The sequence below is a fragment of the Ambystoma mexicanum genome, chromosome 12, assembly GCF_040938575.1.
Source record: "Ambystoma mexicanum isolate Mex_15411 chromosome 12, UKY_AmexF1_1, whole genome shotgun sequence".
Taxonomy (NCBI): domain Eukaryota; kingdom Metazoa; phylum Chordata; class Amphibia; order Caudata; family Ambystomatidae; genus Ambystoma; species Ambystoma mexicanum.
The window spans coordinates 1,209,476,756-1,209,497,727 of NC_090936.1; the positions used below are offsets into that span (position 1 = coordinate 1,209,476,756).

Below are 20,972 nucleotides of genomic sequence, written 5' to 3' on the forward strand. Positions count from 1 at the left end.
GCAGGGCGCACCCTCCCCGGTGCCATCATCCTCGAGCCAATGCTCTGGCTCGGCTAAGAGGAAGTCCGAGAACCCGGCGAAGCTTCTGGAGAGGCCCCGGTCGATCTCGAAGATTCCGGCAGAGGGGGAGCGAGGCTCGGACCCTCCCCCCAAGGTGAAGGCCCCAGGCGTACAGAAGGTGACGTCAGCCTTAATTCACCCTGCTAAGACCTCGATTGAGGATGTCACCACGGCCCTGGCTCAGCCTGTGGAGGCTACACCAGTGGAGGCGCTCTCAGGAGCCAGAGTCTCCCTGCCACCGCGGAGGGAGTCATCTTTCAGGCCCATCGAGAAGACCCCCACAAAGTCCTCGTTGGAAAGGGTGGGGGAGGGGCTGGTGGCCATCGTGGATACGGACATGACCTCTGAAGAGGAGCTCATCCAAGTCGTGGAAGAGGCCCAGCCCATCGGGAGGGATCCCGACGAGGGCGACGACGAGAGCGACGGTGTCACAGACGAGGCTCCTCAAGAGCCCTCTCTCCTGTCGTTTCCGGCACCGCAGGACACCTCGGTGGCCATTTTGTCAGCCATTCAGTCCTTATGCTTGGAGATAAGGACTAGGTTGCCCCTTCCCCCGACGGAGGTACCTGAGCCAGACCCGACGGGGGAACCGGAGCCAGGACCTTCGGAGAGTCCACTGCTTAAGAGGGAAGAGGACGCATCCTAGGCCACCTCTCCCGCCTCTGCGGCCTTCTCTGCCTTCCCCCCGGTCTACTACCCACAGGGATGATACAGGCATGGACACGACTACGACAGGTACGGATGACGACGGAGGCGACGACGGGGCGTGTCCCCCGTCGCCCCCTGCCCGGGCGTCCCCGCCCGACGAGATTGGATCCTTTCATGCCATGATTTCCAGGGCATCCGAGCTCTTCCAGCTCTGCCCCGAAGAAAAGAAGGAGGAAGGGTTCCTTTACCAACGGCGCAAGGCTAAAAGGAAGACGGTCCTTGCCGTACCGCTTCTTGATGACATCTGGGATGAGGGGCTCGCCCTCCTCAAGAACCCTGCCACGGTGCCTGCAAAGAGGGACCGGTACGAGAAGAAGTACCGGGTCCCCGACGCTGCCCCCTTGTGCCTTCGGGCGCAACCTACCCCGGATTCGGTCGTCTCGGCGGCGGCCAAGAAGAAAGCGGGGGGGGCATCGGCCTCGACTTCAACCTCCCCGCCGGACGGCGAGGGTAGGAAGCTAGATGCGATGGGACGACGGGTCATCTCATCTGCAGCGACGACCATCAAGGCGGCCAACGCCCTGGCCATCGTAGCCCGCTACGACAGGGAGTTGTGGTTCAAGATCGCCGCTCTGTTGGACTTCTTTCCGGATGCCAAGAAGGCTGAGGCCCTGGAAATCTTACAGGAAGGTGAGATTGCTTCGGACCACGCCATTACGGTGGCTACTGCCATCGCCGACACCGGTTTCCGTCAGTTGGGCAGCAGCGTTTGCCTGAGACGACGAGGATGGCTCAAGGCGACGGATTTCCGCCAGGATGTACAGACCAAGGTTTTGGACATGCCCTTCGATGGGAACAACCTGTTTGGCAAGGCGGTTGATGAGTCCCTTCAGGCGATCAAGACGGACACGGAGACGGCCCGTGCACTGGATGTGCTCCAACAGCGACGGCCATCCTTTCGGAGCTCCGGATGCAGACCGGGTGTCTCCAAGGGAGCTGGCAGTAGCTCCTCTACGTACAGTCAAGCGGCAAGATCTTCGTCTCAGGAGGCCTACAGGGGACGCGGCGAGTCAGGTGGATCTCGCCGTTGTCGCCAAGGTGGTCAAGGAGGCAAGGCGGCCTCCAAGCAGGATTGAACTGACCGTCGGGTCGGGCCCCCGCCGAAGCACCCCGGTGGGAGGCCGGCTGACGAAGTTAATCAGCGTGTGGGAGTCCATCTCCACCGACCGTTGGGTGCTGGACACCCTGGCCCTGGGGCACGCCCTCGAGTTCCAGAAGAAGTGCCCCCGCTTTCCTCCCGTGGCCAGGAAGGAAAATCGCGTCCCTCAACTGCTGTTGGAAGTTAGGGCGATGCTCAGAAAAGGTGCCATCGAGCTTGTTCCAAAGAGGCTTCGGGGCTCCGGAGTTTACTCAAGGTACTTCCTCGTAAAGAAGAAGACAGGAGGATGGCGTCCCATCCTGGACCTGCGACGACTGAACAGGTACATCAAGGCACAGAAGTTCCGGATGGTCACCCACCAGCACGTGCTGGGACACCTGGAGGAGGGCGATTTCCTGTCGTCATTGGACTTGGAGGATGCGTACTTTCACATCCCGATTCTAAAGAGACACCGAAAGTTCCTCAGATTCGTGGTCCAAGGGCGGCACTACCAGTTCAAGGCCCTCCCGTTCGGATTAAAATCGGCGCCCAGGGTGTTCACCAAGTGCCTAGCACCGGTGGCGGCGCGGCTGCGCCTACAGGGGATCCACGTCTACCTCTACCTGGACGACTGGCTCATACGGCCAAGGACAAGGGAGCTCGCCGTAGAACATACTGCTAAGACCGTCCAGCTGCTCATGGACCTGGGATTCTCCATCAACTTTCCAAAATACCACCTGGTCCCGTCGCAAGTCACCCTGTTTCTGGGAGCACAGCTCGACACAGTGGCGCGACTGGCCTCTCCGTCGGAGGAAAGGATCAGGACCATCCTGGGAAAGGTGCAACGTCTGCTGGCCACGGAGGTGGCCAGAGTGAGGTCTATCAAGTCCCTCCTCGGAATGATGTCCTCCTGCATTTATCTCGTGCGCCACTGCAGACTTCGGATGCGGCCCTTGCAAGATCTCCTCGACGCCCCCTGGATCCAGTCGACGGGCAGCTTCGAGGACAGGATCCTGCTCGACGAAGCATTCCGTCAGGCGATACGATGGTGGGGTTCCCGCTGTCATCTGACGGCGGGAACGGGTTTCCTAGCCCCGGCCCACCAGGTGACGATGACGATGACGACGGATGCCTCCCTGGAAGGTTGGGGAGCGCGCACCGGGGATCTCCATGTGAGAGGCCTTTGGCTCCCGGAGGAGAAGACACTCCACATCAACATCTTGGAGCTCCGTGCAGTGTTCCAGGCCCTCAGGTCTTTCCTCCCGTCCCTCAAGGGCAAGGTGGTGAGGATCTTCACCGACAACACCACCACAATGTTTTACATTCGGAAGCAGGGCGGAACCAGATCCCCTGCCCTATCCAAGGAAGCCCAGGATCTGTGGCATTGGGCCGTCGCCCAAGGGATGTTTCTGGTACCCTTTCATCTGGCAGGGATAAAAAACACCATCGCCGACTCACTCAGCAGAGAGCTGCGCTCGTGCCACGAGTGGTAACTGCGCCAGGATCAAGTGGATCGACTCTTCTGACGATGGGACGAACCCCAGATCGATCTCTTCACGACGGCAGCGAACTCCAAGTGCCGGAGGTTCGCCAGCAGGTTTCCCCAGCTGAGGAGCATGGGTGATGCTTTCTCGTTCCCCTGGGACGGCCTATTCCTTTATGCGTTCCCGCCGTTGCCGTTGCCGTTGCTACTCCGGCTCGTCAACCAGCTCAATAGGTACCGGTGCAGGATGATCCTCGTCGCACCAGCGTGGCCGAGACAGACCTGGTTCCCGGACCTTCTGGACTTGTCAGCGTCCACACCAGTCAAGCTGCCGACGGACGCGGATCTTCTCTCCAGAGAAGGAGGCGCCGTTCTTCATCACGAACCAGGGTTGCTGAACTTGCAGGCCTGGCTCCTGCAGCACTAGAGTTTGGAGGATACGACATCCCGGCCGACTGCAGAGAGGTTCTTGCAAAGGCCAGGGCATCCTCAACTCTCAAGTGCTACGGACATAAATGGAAGAGGTTCTCTGTCTGGTGCCCTGCACAGAAGATTAACCCTCTGCGGATTACAGCCCCTCAAGTATTGCCGTACCTACTGTCCTTGGCCCAGGCTGGCCTATCTCACGCTTCCATCAAGGTGCATCTGGCTGCCGTCTCACGTTACACCAGAACTACAGGACGGGCGTCCTTGTGGTCTCATCGGCGGGTGAAGGAATTTATGAAAGGACTGTTCCGATCGTTCCCGCCGGTGAAGGCCCCTGCCCCGACTTGGGAGCTCAACGTGATGCTGACTAGGCTCATGGCGGCCCCATTCGAGCCTATGCATTCAGTGCCGTTGAAGTTTCTGTCGTGGAAGACAGCATTCCTCGTGGCCATCACCTCTGCACGACGAGTGGGAGAGATCCAGGCCCTATCTTGCAAGCCTCCATACTTGACTTTTCACGACACGAGGGTGGTGCTGAGGACACACCCCTTCTTCATGCCCAAGGTGCCGTCGGACTTCCACCTCAACGAGCCCTTGGTGTTGCCAGTTTTCTTCCCGTCGCCTTCGTCGCCGGCTGAGAGGACTCTGCACTCACTAGATGTAGCTAGAGCGCTGAAGTTCTACGTGGACCGCACGAAGAGTTTTCGGAAGACATCACAGCTGTTTGTGAACTTTGGACCTGTGAATCAAGGGAAGGCTTTCTCGAAGACTTCCATTTCCAGATGGCTCTCTGGCTGCATCATGCACTGTCACCGGTTGGCAAACCGACCGTTGCCAGGCTGTCCGAGAGCCCATTCGACCAGGGCGATCGCTGCTGTCACGGCGTTCCTGTCTGGTGTGCCCCTGCTCGACATCTGCAGGGCTGCTACGTGGAGGTCGACGCACACCTTCACGAGATTCTACTGCGTCGACCGGGATTCCAGGGAGGAGTCCAGAGTCGGCCAGGCAGTGTTGCGCAACCTGTTCGCCTAAGGTGAGCCTGATGAGGAGGTAAGAGTTGCTTAATGTTGAGTTGTTGTATTGCCTGATATTGAGCCTTTTTGCCACCTCCCGTGGTTGTGCATGTGTGTACTGCTATGTATTCTTATATTCATGAGCATGTGAATCCATGCCAGACCCCATGCCGGAGAAGGAATAAGTTACTTTACTGTAACTGTTGTTCTCCAGCATGGGTCTGGCATGGATTCACATGCGAACCCTCCCGCCTACCCCTCTCCGGCTCTTCTCTTGGTCCTTCTGCCACTTTACGTGCTACCAAATCTGAAGATGGCTGCCAGCGGAGGGGCTTAGGTAGAGGGCAGTCATTGGCTGGGGGCAGTATGACCCAGAGGCCAGTGATTGGTTATTGGGAGAAAGGCAGTTCAGAAATGAAACTGTAACTGATTTTATTCTTTACAGAGGATTCCCAGCCTGACAGGGAATATTCATGAGCACGTGAATCCATGCCAGACCCATGCTGGAGAACAACAGTTACAGGTAAGTAACTTGTTCCTTAGCCCCAACTGCTCTAATTTTTCTACCTGGGTTATTCTACCTGGGCCTTGGTACCATTCCCTTTGACTTCATTTGTGGCATAATCGCAGAGTGCCATTGCTAAACCCCGCCTCACCTGCACTGCTTGCTAACGTTCTCACCTACTGCACTGATGCACCATATATCGCAAAGTAGAGATTTTCTGATAAAAATGTGTATTCAAATAAATGCCTTCAGATATTCTTTATTTCATCTGTGTAGGAATTTGGTGACCGTGGATTGTGTCCTGACCAGGAATGTCAGTCACCTCCTGCCTCTGAAACGGAAATAAAACGTCTTGTAAAACCCATTGAAAAACCACCACACCTAAGGTCAACTGTAAGTACATCAGTTTATTGTCAAATGCATTTAGGTGTTTGCCTGAACTTAGTAGAACCTAAAGTACTTGTGTATGCCAGTTCAAAAAGTGATCTATGGTAGCACCTTTGGTTTCCGATGGTGCTGACAGATTGATGCAGAATGCAAATGAAAATTGGAAAATGCGAGGATTTATAGATTTAGAGCCAAGAATGGGTACTAATTGAATCAATTGAGCCCTGAGACACTGAACAAAGATAGTCAAGGACCTAGAATGATCACCAACAGACCCACTTGGGTTAATGTCTGTTATACAAATACGATCTATCAGTAAATCAATTTTAATAAATGAATGCTTATCCAGCCAAGGGATCTATGCTATGCGATTATTGCGACCCCCATAATTACGACGGCCGAAAATGCCGACTTTTTTCTTTTTTTTTTTTAATCCCCTTTTACACCACATACATATGCAGGGGGAGCACCCCACCGGACCCCCCATATTACCATTATATAACATACCCCCCTCCACATATATATATGGTGTAAGGGGGGGGGGGTCTTAAAATCGGCATTTTCGGCCGTCTTAATTGTGAGGGCGACATTTTGGCCCATTACCCAGCCAAGCCCATGTGGGTTGAAAACCAGGGTCTTGGCTCTTAATTTATTTTTATTTGTTTAATTCATATATTTGTATAGCGCCAAAGCTCGCAGGCATCAGGGCGCACAAAGACAAACAGGGACCTCAGAAGACAGGACAACAATCTTCCACCTGTAGTATTAGAGAGTCAGATAGGACAGTTTCCGGCATTGGAGGTGGTAGAGTAAAGGCCTTTTCCAGAAGAGCCTGACACAAGCGTGGATTTGGAAATAGAATGCAGGAGGAATGGAAAACATCTTCAGAGTGATCCACCTTCCTACTCCAAAGGAATGCTTTATGTTGTCCAGAGTGACAGCTAGAAATGCAGATATTCTCAGAGAAGGATGCTGGGAACGATAATTTAATGAAGTTGTTAGGAAGATTGCCCTGGATTATCAGTCAAAGTATAAAAATTTAAAAAAATGTAATGCACGTGAACTGATGGACAACATCTGCACTGCAGAAAGATGCTTCTATAAGAAAGTAAATCACTAATGTGCCTTTGCAGAAACCATTCAATGTGTTTTGTATTTTTTTTTAGCAATCTGGCTGTAATTTCTCTCAGAAATGACATGCATTGGGAGGCAGTACTGAAGAACCGAGGCAGTACCTGTGTAAGAAGCCTTTACAGTAGGGGTAGATGGAATATTATTAAAAGAACCCGGTGATACTTTGGTGATAAAGTCCGACATACACTGGGTACGAAAAACATGGACAAAAATATAGTATACAATAAGGCTTGGAACACTGAGCCTGCCGTTGTTATGCCTAGATCCATTAGTAACGCATCAGTGTGGTTAGGTCCTTAGGTTTGGGCCATGGTCCGTAAGTGGTCTGTGGGATGCCTCTTCACAGGCTAACCAGTGGGATTTTAAGTTTAGCCTTAAAATGTCCATTGTATGAGTGGCGAGGTGCCACTATTGAGAATGAGCGGAAATGGGAGGAGTTGCGGGGGACGGAAAGGTTGTGGTGCGACAGGGGTGGTAGTAAGCTGACTGTGTCAAGGGGATGGGGACTCCTTTTCAGTCAGAGGTGAGCGGCTTACCAGAGTGGAAGGTGTTAAGATGGATTTCTGAACTCTGACCTGGTGGGCAGAGGTTCAGAAGGCCAGCCTAGTTTCTTGGAACAGGGTAACCTTCTGGACAAGCCAGACCAATCAAGGTAGCTTGGCGGCAGTCAAGACTAGGTCTCAGGAGGGGTGAGGGTGACTGAAAGACCTGAATGAGCACACAGAGTAAAGGACACTTACAAATCACTCCCAGTCAGGTGTAGATATATTAAAAATACATACACATTTATTTCAAGGCCTTTGAGCTTCAACACACAAATCAAATCACAGTAACACTATTAAGCCAACACAATCCCATCTAAATACATATATACAAGACCAATGGGGTCTAAAGTGTTAATGCATGAAATGGGTCTGCAACCTAAAAGGGGAAGGAAACAGGCAGTGTAAATAGTCTTTAGTCCCTTCTGCATCCAACACACTCCTATCTAAGAGGCGGTCCAATCCCTACGAAGAGTGGAGCCTAATGCTCAAATGTACATGAAATGCAAGCACACGCGGCAGTTCAAATGGGCAAAACCGGGTCTCTTTTGAGGGTCTGCAGCAACTCAGGAAGGTGGGTGGGGCGATGAAGGTTAGGTTCCCACTATTCGAGGAGGGTCTCCACTTGAGGGCAGAGTCAATTCCAAGAGTTGGAAATAGTTCGCTTGTTCGCACTAGCAGTGGAAAGGCCACTCATGTGTAAAAATGGATTGAGGCGCTAGGGGTCACCGCTAGGGTTGCCATTACTCACCAACCCCCGGCGCACTCCAGACCAAACTTCAGCAGTCGTTTCCACTTCGGTTTCAGGTTCAAGTGCGGCAATTTGGCGGCTCTGTGGCTTTCAGCGACGAAGATACAGCGATGATTCCCAAACGGGACAGTGGCGATTTCTCCGCTCCTGGTGGATGGATCAGGCCAGTTTCACTGCAGCAGGCTTCAGGGGCAAGAGGGCCACAAATGCAGCACACCTGCAAAGGTCATCACTACGGCTGGGTGACACGGTAACCGTGTATACTCCGGTTCGGGCGCACTCTTCTCACTTCAGACCTGGGAACGCCAAGTGTACGAAATTCGGTTTGAGAGTGCCGTGAACACAGAGCTAGCGATTTACCAGGTTTCAAGGGCCTCCTCGAAACAGCAGCGGTATAAGGGCAAAGAGTCTGCGTAAGCTGTTCAGCCCACTGGTTGGCCCAGGGACACTTCCGAAATATGCAGGGTTTGATGAAGGTGCCGAGAATAGTTGGTCCCACTATTCAATGGGTCGAAGTGTCTTCGCAGATCTTCTAGGACGACCAAATGCAGAGGGGTCCCACGGGACGACAGCGGGCTCAGGGTGCCAAACCTTCCAGCGGGTCACCAGCGGTTCCTCGACTCAGCTTCTTAGCTTCAGGATACTTGGATCCTATCCTGCGTTCAGTGAGAACTCCAGACATCGACATGGTATGGGTGTTTGGGGGTTTCTCTTATACAGAATCTCCTTCGCGCCGAAATAAAGAGGACCCAATGGGAGATCTTCTCACATACAGGCATACCATACGTGGACCAATCAGGGACCACAGTGGTCCACAGTGGTCCCAGGCATTCACAGGCATTCACAGCACTCCAAACTCTCTGGCACCCAGGATTTGTATTCGGGGCAGACGCCCTCAGCCCACATCCTGGAGGCACAAACACAAGGCATGCAGAAGGCTGCAAAAGCTTAGCGTTTTGTGGGAAAATCCATGCCCAAATAAGGACTCGACCTGGGGAAGGCAAAGAGGCAAGATGGCCAAAGGACAGGACAAAGAACCTCGTGCCATGGCTATTTTGGAGCCAGGCCACCTACTTGTGCCAAACGTGGTAATCGCGGTTTACCTGGCAGAAATGGTTAAAAATACATGAACAGATAAGCTGCCACCAGCCCTGTCCGTGACACATCTGCACATCTCCTAAAAAATCCTTCAAGAGTATCTATGGCCTTTGGAAATGACTAAGAGACCCAAGTGTACTGTACTGGAAGGTACATTGTACACTTGTTACATGTTGCAGAAAAGCTGCAACATTGGAAAGGACTAAGGGAAACAAAGTCTCCCAGTACTGACTGTCTTAAGGGCATGTCCGTTTCCCCCCAAAAAATGAGCGAAAGCCCAGAGGATTGCAGCAGAATTCTGGGTTCTCCTGGTAAAGTCAGACTATGGTGTTATACAGGAGCAAAAAAGTTGGGGGGAGGGGGTACACAACTAGAGGGAAAATTACACATAAATGTAAATCTTTCCTAACAGAAGGCAGAGCCAGCCCTACCCCGTTGGGGATGGGTGGCCATTGGGAGGTCCCAAATTCCTGTCCCTTCTGATAGTTGCAATTTGCTTGCACACCGTGCCACTGCCTGTCACCCTATACCTATATCTCATGATGCTGGCCTGCTTTTCTCCATTTCTTCCAGACAACTACATATCCCAGCATCCTCAGCGAGAGAATCAAGTGACCAGCTGAACGAAGCTCCACTGAGTTGCAAGGTACCTCTAAGCCCAACCCTGCAATATACTGAAGGAAATCCGCTGCACGACACAGAACAGCAGTCAAGAGCGGAAGACGCTCCAAAGACATTTTGCTCACTTGTGAGAGAGCTGAAGAACGACTTCCAGCCAAACTAGCTCGCATGGACTGGGGCTTGAGCAGCATGACTCATCATGACGGGCTGCCATTGCAAAACCCTGGCTGACTAGCATAAGTGAAAGGGGCAGGGATTGGACCCCACTTTCATGTCTTTTGATAATTGTACTACCTCCTGGGAGGGGAGAACAGAGAAAGATTGGCCTGGGGAATCAATGAGGAAAGGTAGCCAGTGGGTAGGAAAGGGGCAGGATAAGAAGAGACCTAGAAGGTAGGAAGTTGTGGGATGTTCGGGTGAACTCCCTGGAGGAGCGGCACACCAATAGACCAATCGGAAAAGGGACGATGTAGAGAAGCCAGGAGGAGGAGGAGGAGGAGGAGGGGGAGGAGAAGGAGGAGGTGAAGGAGTTTGTGTGCAATGTGAGGTATTGGTTGGTGAGAGGAAGTGGTGCTGGAAGTGAATGAGAATGTGTGAGTGAAGCCGTAGGAGAGAATAGGGAGTGAGTAAGAAGGTGCCTAAGAGAGTGAAAGATGGCGATTGAGAGAGAAGGTACTAGAAGTGAACCCTTATGGCCCTTTTAAATGATGTAGCGCATCGTTAGATGGATGGGGATGAAGAATAACTCTTACACCAAATAACAAGACCGACTCAGGAAGTTGGCAATGTATTCTGTTTTATTCTTAATTGTCTAAAACAGGGAGTACAACGGACGAAGCACAGCATAATCTCGAAGTATCATGTAAAAAAACATCCTTCTCCAGCATGGGGTCGGGCATGGATTCACATGCTCGTGAATATTCCCCGTTGTCAGGCTGGGAATCCTCGGTAAAGAAAAAATCTGTTTCAGTTTCATTTCTGAACTATCTTTCTCCGAACAACCAATCACTGGTCTCTGGGTCATACTGCCCCCAGCCAATGACTGCCCTCTACCTAAACCCCTCCTCTCGCAGCCATCTTCAGATTTTTACGCACGTTCAAGTGCTGGGAGTCCTCATGCTTAGCTCTCAAGCTTTTACTGCGTTTTTCGCTTTTTGAAAGTTTTACTCTATTTTTGCGACAATCAAGCCTTGTGCTCCATCGATAATTCTTCTGATTAACGGGGACCCGTTTTTCTGATTCTTCAGCGCCCCTCAAGGGTGAATTTTCTTCGTATTTCTTTGTGGAGGATTTCAGAAGTTTCTTTAAGGCCTACGCCGCATGGACATGTCGGAGGAAAAGAAGGATTCGGCTCCCCATTTCAAGATTTGTTCGGACTGCGGCTTGCGGAATGTCTTTGTAATGACCCAGACAAGGGGGATTGCAAACCCCGGGAATATAGAAGGGAGACTTGCGGGCTGGGGAAAGAACCAACCGCGACCTTCAGGAATGGCGAGTGGTGGGGCCATGCATCCCAGAAACCAAATCCCGACATACCCAGAACCGAAGAACTTCCTGAATTCTTAAAGGACTGGGGGCCCATAATACCCATGAGTGGGACATCACGGGACAATATAAAGAACCCAGAGCAGCCAACGCTATGTCAGCCCGCAGAGACGCGGCGGCTGAAACGTCCCCGCAAAGATGTAAACCCCGAGTTCGAGGACGAAGAGGCAGAGCGCTGCGTCCGACAGGGAGAGACTCGCCTCACAAAAGCGGCATTGACGGCCAAGGGGAAAGGAGAAGGAAACCGTAGCCGCGAAGAGGACCCGACGTCCCATATGAGAGACGAATGTTGGAAGGAAGAACTCCAGTTATTACGTGGAGACGCCATCTGTGTGTGTTGCTGCAACCGCGGGCAGGACGCCAACCGTGTGTTATACGGAGACATCGGGCAGGAGGAAGGTGACCCGCTGCAACATAGTTACAAGCACGTAGTGAGATGTCTCTGGCAGGGAATTCACAACCCGACCAGTGTTCCCCACAAAATGCCAAGTGATTCAACAGCAGACACTTACCTGGGCGGCAGAAAGGCATTCCGGGGAACAGGTGCAGGAACGAACATGGGGAGGGGCTCACAAGGAAAAGGGGGCGGGGCCTATATGGGTTCTTATGCTCTAAAACAGGAAGTGGAACTTGATTGGCCAATTGTTACCTGCCTATATACAGAGCAAGCAGGTTTGAAGAAGGGTGTTCATTGTTGACTTCCTTGCAGAGCCGATCAGACGTGGATTCTGGAGCTACAGGAAGAACCTGGGCCTATGAGGACTAGGAGGAAGAAGCCTGCCAGAGGTCCATAGACCGTGCCCTACAAGAGAACAGGGGATAAACCATTGCTCAACAAGAAGAACACCTGGAAGACTTCTTTAAAAAGAACTTTGTGTGATATTGCCAATTAGCATTTTGTTAAATCTGAATAAAGACCAGCATTTTTTGTTTCCTTCAACCCGCCTGTTTTGCCTCATTGTCACAGTCTTCTCGGATGACAGGCATTCCAAGTGCCTCTGCTGCCTGTACCCAGACCCAACGCACGTGGAGGAGGACTGTGTGTTTTGTCAGGAGATCGTGCGCAGCACGCTGAGGGATCGGCATCAGCGGCTCAAGGAGTGGTTACAGCGCAAGGCCCCTGCTCTGGGTGGGTCCTAGCAGCATGCATCCCCTGCTACCAAGAAAATTGAGCGGTCTTCTAAGGCCGTTGAGGGCGCTCCTCCCACGGGGGCACAACAAAAGGCCAAGCACCATGAGTCCACTATCACCGGGAGCGCCGTTGCGATGGGCTCCTCGGTAGCCAGGGCGAGTACAGTGTCCCCAGTGGCTTTGGTCACCAGCCAACGCTCAGGATTTCGTCAAAGAGGAAGTCGGACCACCCGGGCAAGCTCAAGGAGAAGCCCAAGACTGGCCTGTCGGAGAAAGCCAAGGGGGAGCGGGATGCTGACCATCCCCCCCTAAGGAGAAGGCCGCGGGTTTGACCCTGGTCGTGAAGGCCAAAGTACATCCGATGAAGGCACAGCCTTCCATCAAAGGGGTGGTGGTGTCACTCATGAAAAACCGCTGTGGCGGACCCGCAGGACGCGACCGCGAAGGTGAGAGTAACCCTGCCTGCCTGGACGGAGTCCTCTTTTCAGCCCATTGTGAAGACACCAGAGAAGATGCCAGTCATTTCACTGAACCCGTCCCCTCTGGTCTCAGAGAAGAGGGGTGGGGGGGAGTACCGGTAGTCCTCCAAGGCACAGATATCTCCTCAGAGGAGGAGCTTCACTGCCTCCAGACCATCCAGGAGGAGAGGTGCATTGAGGGCAGGCCCTACGGCAAGGATTCCGACAAGGGCGACTACGAAGCTACCGATGAGGAACAGCAGGGTGGTGGGGGTCTTGACGACCAGCCTGCGCCTCAGCCTCCGGTATCGCCTCCATTACCGCACTCGCCTCAGCGGCCACCTGGAAATATCTCGGCGGACATTCTCTGTTTTGCATACTCTGGTCTCAGAGATCCAGACGAGGATACTGTTGCACCGGTGGCCCCTCCTGCGGTGCTGACGGGGGAACCACTGATCAAGAAGAGGAAAGTTCACCCTCCACCTCCTTGCCACCCATCGCCTCCATACCCCCCCCGAGGGACTAGATGGATCCGAACACAGTGACCACGGGCACGGACGACGACAGCGGGTTGGGTGACCTCCAGTCTCCACCTCCCAGATCTTCGCCGCCCGGCGGGATATGTTCGTTCCACACCATGATCTCCAGGGCTTCGGTGCTTTTCCAGCTAGTTCTTGAGGAGGAGAAGAAGAAAGGTTTCCTATACCAGCGCCGTGAGGCCAAGAGGAAGACATTCCTGTTGGTCCCACTCCTGGATGACATTTGGGACGAGGGTTTGGCCCTCATGAAGCACCCTTCCACGAACATGGCGAAGATGGACCATTATGAGAAGTACAGGGTGCCGGACTCTGTTCCCAAGTGCTTGCAGACCCAACCGTCGCCGGACTTTGTGGTTTCGGCAGCAGCCAAGAACAAGTCTTCAGGCTCCTCCTTTTCGGCGGCCTCCACCACCCCCGGACAGTGAGGGGAAGAAGTTGGATACCATAGGACGACGAGTCATCACATCGGCAGCGACTACCATCAAGGCCGCCAACGCTCTCACCATTCTAACACATTACGACCGGGAGCTGTGGTTCAAGATCGCTCCCCTCCTGGACTTCCTTCCTGACGAGAAGAGGTCGGAAGCTTTGGAGATCCTGCAGGAAGGTGAGGTGGCGTCGGTCCACGCCATCACGGTGACCACAAACATCACCGGCACGGGGTTCTGCCAAATGGGCAACAGCGTTTGCCTTCGTCGACGGGGCAGGTTGAAGGCCACAATTTTCGTCCGGATGTTCAGTCGAGGGTGTTGGACATGCCCTTCGACGGAGACAATTTGTTCAGGAAGGCCGTGGATGAGTCTCTTCAGGCCATCAAGATGGACACAGAGACGGCTCGTGCCCTGGGCACGCTTCAACAGCGGCGGCAGTCCTTTTTGACCTCAGGCGGCAAATCCCAAGGATCCTACAAAGGTTTTAGTGGAGATGCCTCGTCTTACCGTCAACCCTCCCGCTCGTCGACCCAGGAGAACAGAGACCATTCCAAGGCCTTCGGAGGAGGACATCGTCGTTGCTAGGGTCTCTAAGGTGGCCCTTCGAAATGAAAACAGGATTGAAACGGCCGTGGCGTCCGACATGCACCCCGGTGGGAGGCCGGCTGGCGAACTTCATCAGCGTGTGGAAGACCATCTCCACCAACCGTTGCGTGCCGGACGCTCTCGCTCACAGACACTCCCTGTAATTTCAACGAAAGTGTCCCCGAATACCACCAGTGACCCAGCAGGAAAACCACGTCCCTCAGCTGTTGCTGGAGGTGTGGGCCATCCTAAGAAAGGCCACGATAGAGCCTGTCCCAAATAGGCTGTGGGGCTCCGGAGTGTACTCCTAGTTACTTCCTCGTCAAAAAGAAGACCGGTGGCTGGAGGCCCATCCTAGACCTGTCATCTGAGCAAGTAAATCATGTCCAAAAAGTTCCGGATGGTGACTCTTCAACACATTCTAGGACAGCTAGAAGAAGGGAATTTCCTATCATCGCTGGACTTGAAGGATGCTTACTTTCACATCCCTATCCACAAGGGACACTGCAAGGGCAACATTACCAGTTCAGGGCCCTTCCCTTCGGATTGAAGTCGGTACCAATGGTTTTCACCAAGTGCCTGGGGCCGGTGGTGGCACAGCTGCGTCTACGAGGAATCCACGTATACCCTTATCTGGACGACTGGCTCATCCAGGCAAGCTCAAAGGACATCGCCGTCGACCACACAGCGAGGACCGTCCGGCTCCTGACGGCGCTGGGGTACTTGGTGAACTATGCAAAGTTCTGCTTCACACCATCGCAGGACGCGCTGTTTCTGGGATCCCGACTCAACACAGTGTCGTGCATGGCGTCTCTTGTCGGAGGAGAGAATATCAGCCATCTTGGTTAAGGTACAACGGCTGTTGGCCCTGAAGATCACAAGGGTGAGGTCCATCAAGTCTCTGCTTGGCATGATGTTGTCATGCATATACCTCATTCGACTCTGCAGGCTGCGGATGCGTCCACTACAGGAGTTCCTCAATGCCCATTGGATACAAGTGCCAGGAAGCTTCGAGGGCAAGATCACACTCTACTCTAGTTTCCCTCGAGCAATACAGTGGTGAGGAGTCACGGACATCCGTCCAGTGGTGTGGATTTCCAGACCCCACCTCACCAGCAGACGGTTACGACGGACACTTCCCTGGAAGGATGGGGAGCTCTTACCGGAAGTCTTCACGCAAGAGGCCTGAGGCTACCAGAGGAGAAGGTGTCACACATCAACGTGTTGGAGCTGCGGGCAGTGTTTTGGGCCCTCAAGTCTTTCCTTCCATCCCTCAAGGGCAAGGTGGTGCGGGTCTTCACAGACAATACCACCACGATGTTCTACATCAGGAAGCAGGGGCAACAGGTGCCCGGCACTCTCCAAAGAAGCGCAGGAACTGTGGCACTGGTCCGTCGCCTAGGGGATGTTCCTCATCCCGTTTCACCTGGCAGGAGTGAAGAACACTGTCGCCAACTCCTTCAGCAGGGAGCTGCGTTCTTGTCACGAGTGGGAGCTTCGTCAGGACCAAGTGGATCGCCATTTCCGCAGATGGGGCAGATGGATCTATTTGCGATGGCGACGAACATCAAGTGCAGAAGGTGGGACGGGCTATTTCTGTATTTGTTCCCTCTGTTGCTGTTGCTTCTTCAACAGTCAATCAACAGACAGTTCCGGTGCAAGATGATCCTCGTCATACCGGCGTAGCCGAGACAGATATGGTACCCGGACCTTCTCGACATGTCAGCAGCCCCTCCTGTCAAGCTTCCGGTGGTCGCAGATCTCCTCGACAGGGAAGGTGGTGCAATTCTGCACCACGACCCAGGATCGCTGAACCTGCAGGCCTGGCTCCTGCAGCGTTAGAATTCAGAGGCTATGATCTCCCAGCAGACTGCAAGGAAGTGCTTGCCAAGGCCAGAGCATAGTCTACTCTTAAATGCTATGGACATAAATGGAAGAGGTTCGCCGTTTCGTGCTGTGCACAGAAGATCGATCCTCTACAAGTCACGGCTCTGCAGGTACTGCCGTATTTGCTGTTGTTGGCCAAGGCTGGACTGGCTCATGCCTCCATCAAGGTCCATCTGGCGGCTGTCTCCTCCTACACCAGATCTCCAGGACAGTTGCCGCTGTGGTCACATCGTCTGGTTAAGGAGTTCATCAAAGGACTGTTCCGTTTTTTTTCCCGTCGGTGACGGCTCCAGCCCCGGCGTGGGAGCTCAATGTGGTGTTGACTAGGCTTGTGGGTCCTCCGTTCTAGTCTATGCATTTGACACCACTGAAGTTTTTGTCGTGGAAAACAGCTTTCCTTGTGGCCATCACCTCCACACGATGAGTGGGCGAGATCCAGGCCCTCTCTTGTAAACCACCTTTCTTGACATTCCACAAGACAAGGGTAGTGCTGCGGACGCACCCCTCTTTCATGCCCAAGGTGCCGTCGGACTTTCATCTAAACAAGCCCTGGGTGTTGCCTGTATTTTTTCCCCACGCCTTTGTCGCCGGCTGAGAGGACTTTGCACTAGCTAGAGCGCTGAAGTTCTTTGTGGACCGCACAAAGAGTTTCCGGAAGACGTCCCAGCTTTTCGTGAACTTTGGCCCTGTGAACCATGGGAAGGCCCCCTCCAAGGCTTCCATTTCCAGGTGGCTCTCCGGCTGCATTGCCCATTGTCACCATTTGGCAAACCAACCGTTGCCGGGCCGTCCGAGAGCATTCGACCAGAGTGATTGCTGCAACTACGGTGTTCCTTTCTGGTGTGCCCCTGCTGGACTTCTGCAGGGCAGCTACGTGGAGGTCGACGCACACCTTCACGAGATTCTACTGCATCAACAGGGATTCCAGGCAGGAGTCCAGAGTCGGCCAAGCAGTGCTGCACAACCTGTTTGCTTGAAGGTGAGCCTGGTGAGAAGAAAGAGATGCTTAATGTTGAGCCTTGCCACCTCCCGTGGTTGTGCATGTGTGTACTGCTATGCATTCTTTTTTCATGAGCATGTGAATTCATGCCAGACCCCATGCTGGAGAAGGAACAAGTTACTTACTTGTAACTGTTGTTCTCCAGCATGGGTCTGGCATGGATTCACATGCGAACCCTCCAGCCTACCCCTCTGCGGATATTCTCTTGGTCCTACTGCCACCTTATGTGCTACCAAATCTGAAGATGGCTGGCAGAGGAGGGGCTTAGGTAGAGGTCAGTCATTGGCTGGGGGCAGTATGACCCAGAGACCAGTGAGTGGTTGTTAGGACAAAGACAGTTCAGAAATGAAACTGAAACTGATTTTTTCTTTACTGAGGATTCCCAGCCTGACGACGGGGAATATTCATGAGCATGTGAATCCATACCAGACCCATGCTGGAGAACAACAGTAAGTAACTTGTTCCTTATATACAACAAATGTGTAATTTGTGATGTCATACTACGTGGCAAACTAAGATAACCTACTTAGTATTGTGGTTGTTGGCTGAAGGGGAACATCTAGATATACTTTCAATAAGGGACTGGATTGTGATTGGATCTCTATAGTCAGGTGGACAACTTATTCCCACCTCTAGTGCAAGTCATCTTCAACATTTGTTAGATACACGGTACATCACTGGCTTCCAATCTATAGGGCTCTTCAATACATGGCCCTCTATAATTGGTTGGCATGCTTATACCCTTTTGGAATATTCGACAAGCTAGCAGCACGCAAGCTGGTACCCCATGTGTCAGTGGAATGACTTGACCATGCCTTCCCACCCAATTAGCCTCACATCATCATCACTCATGGCTTCTGCCATTTGAATTGTCTTTGAACTCTGCCTTGTAAAGTATGACTGCTCCTGAGAATAGAAGGGAGTGCAAGCACGTTCTTATCTTCAAGTCTCGGTGCTGCTTGCCCAATTTCTGTTTCCATCTACCCCATGTGACAGGAGACCGTGTTTTAGCTCCTTTTTCATATTTAATAATATTAAATTAATAAAACTTGGCACTCATAGTGTCTTTCCTTCGCACCTTAAGAGGGGCTCGTCTCCCTTCTCACATTCTCTGTATCTTCAAAGATGGATAGCCAGTTTTTGTCTACCCCAACCCTTGACAATCGGCCAAACAGCCTTCTCGATCCTTCCTCGATCTTCTGCTGTTTTCTCTGCTGCGCCACACTTTCAGCCCTTCTCTTCATGGGTCCTGGCTTACTAAAGTTGTGACATCAAATATCCAGATTCTATATAATGGCGGCACTGCCTGCAGTCTATTCACTACGTATACCCAGCCTTTACGATTACTTTGTCTACATGCGTTACAGCATCTGCACAGTTATAAAACGGCTTGCATTTTCTGCAGTGCTCTTCACACGTGCAATCTTCATATCGCACATGAAAGGTTACTCGATTCTGTACTTCGTCATCAGATTCATACATTCTCTTCTCAAGCCAGTCTCCTCAGTGCGTCACACTCCTCTCTTGTGTGATGTCACCAACTTCTCTTTCTCACATCTTCATATTCCTTCAGGGACCTCTTCCAAGAGATTGTCATCTTTACAGGGATACATCAGATAAGGTTTTCTCAATGGATACCTAATCTCGAAGGCTTTTCGTGATGTAGGCATAATTACTGGTGTTGCACATGTCGCAATTTCCGGTTCACAACATAGAGGCAAAATGGGGGAGGGACTTCTTGAGGCATTCGGCTCTTCCTCTACAAAAGTGTGGAGAGGGGAGGGGAGTAGTCGTGATGTGGACGTGGGAGAGTAGCAGATGTGTGGCTAGGGTAGTAATGGGTGTCCAGTCATTTGGTCGACTGAAAACTGGTCGAATGACATTTGGTCGACGCAATTTGGTCGAAAACCAAATGGTCAAATTTTTTTTTTTATTTATATATTTATTTTTCGGGTTTTCGTTTTTTAAAAAAAGGGGTTTTTAGAGAAAAAAAGGGGGTTGGGGGGGACCCCCCCAAAAAAATAAAAAAAAAGGGTGAAAATAAAAAAAAAAAAAAAATTCGACCATTTGGTTTTCGACCAAATTGGTTCGACCATTTGTCTGGTCGACCAATTTGTTTCGACCAAATGTCTGGTAACCGTAGTAATGGTGTGCAACGGGGACATTAGTGGTGAGTAGGATTGTAGGGTAGAAAGAAGCATCAAGGAGAAATGGGGGCGAGAGCACCATCGGAGAACACCAGAGGGAGCATGAGGGAGGGAAGAGACACTGCAGGTGGTGTAGGAGGGAAGGAGAGTAGGAGGACAATATGGTGAGTAGTAGAGCGATTTTAAGCAGAGGAATATCAGAGGGGGATGATCTGAATGTCTGAAAGAGACAAATGTTAAACTATTCCTTTGGGGAAGTCATTAAATAGGAACACACAGATTGCTCTCTGAGCAAGCTTAGTTAGATGAGGAGTTTGCTTTTCGTCCATCACCAGAAGCCAGACAGTTTGAAGATATAGTAGAAGTTACCCATCTCTAGTACCAGTCCATGATCGAGCTTAGCTTTGGTTAGGGTGGCACTGCTCCTTCCTAGGTTAGAGGGACAGCCATTAGGGCCTTTACTGAATTGAAAATAAAAACCCTTGTGCTGTCTCTGGGAGTTGGTATGTTCTTGAGGCCATCTCGGACAGTGCAGAGAAGGATCATAGAGCAAAAGAGGGAGAGTAGAGACCTGCATTTTGTGGGGCTTGGGGGTCGCAAAAGCATAGATGAATCTTTACAGCAAGGTTGTTGCATGTCCAAGGGAACTAATCGGGCAGGTCCCAATAGATTTTGTAACTAGCCACTCTCTGTGTACTAGACCCAGAAACAGCTGTCCAGAGTACTCTGAAGGGTCAGGAATGTGAGGCAGACACATAGGTGGAGTTTTCTCAAAAGTCACCATTTTATTTAAATAATAAAGGGTGAGAATAACGCCCATCTTTCCCTAGCCTAATCAGTCAAAGCTAAAGGAAAATGACCTAGTGTCTGAAATAACTGTTCCTCACACTTGTACACATAATAAAAACACGCAGGAATATCTTTGCAATTAAACTGCACAAAATAACATGTAAATCCAAACATCAAAAGTTATAAATAGAAATCCTTGTGACCAGGTTTGGATTCCCTTCCCCTGCATCAATTCAGGGTGTTTCAAACCTACAATCAAGCTCAGGAAAGTTCCTTTCACTATCCAAATTCTACTTCGAGTAGAACACACAGTTTCAATAGTTCTTTCACTTGGCAAAGTGATTTCCAGATGCAAAAAGGATTCTTCAATCTTGAGGTAATTATTAAAGTTCTCTGCTTGACAAACCAAAAATGATTCTCTCTTCATGTGTCAATCTGAAAGTCAATATATATGTCCTTTTCTCAAAAGTGTGACGACTTTTATATCACAGTACATTTCTTCTTCATAAACAATACTTTTGTCACAATGGTTATATAACAGTTCATCAAAACACAGTAGGGGAATTATTTCGTCCTTTTGCACCAGGACCTTCTACCACATTACAGTACCTCAAATCATATTCTTTCTGGTCCACACGCCTGCCAGGACTGACT

General features: G+C 51.6%; 1 protein-coding gene across 4 annotated transcripts in view; it reads left to right on the forward strand.

Moving 5' to 3' along the window:
- RPAP3 (RNA polymerase II associated protein 3) overlaps positions 1-20,972 on the forward strand; it is a 280,511-nt gene that overhangs the window by 154,408 nt on the left and 105,131 nt on the right. For all 4 annotated transcript variants that reach the window (XM_069629862.1, XM_069629864.1, XM_069629863.1 and 1 more), the window contains exon 12: positions 5,550-5,666. In XM_069629862.1, coding sequence (XP_069485963.1) covers positions 5,550-5,666 — 117 coding nt within the window. The remainder of the gene's footprint in view (positions 1-5,549; positions 5,667-20,972) is intronic.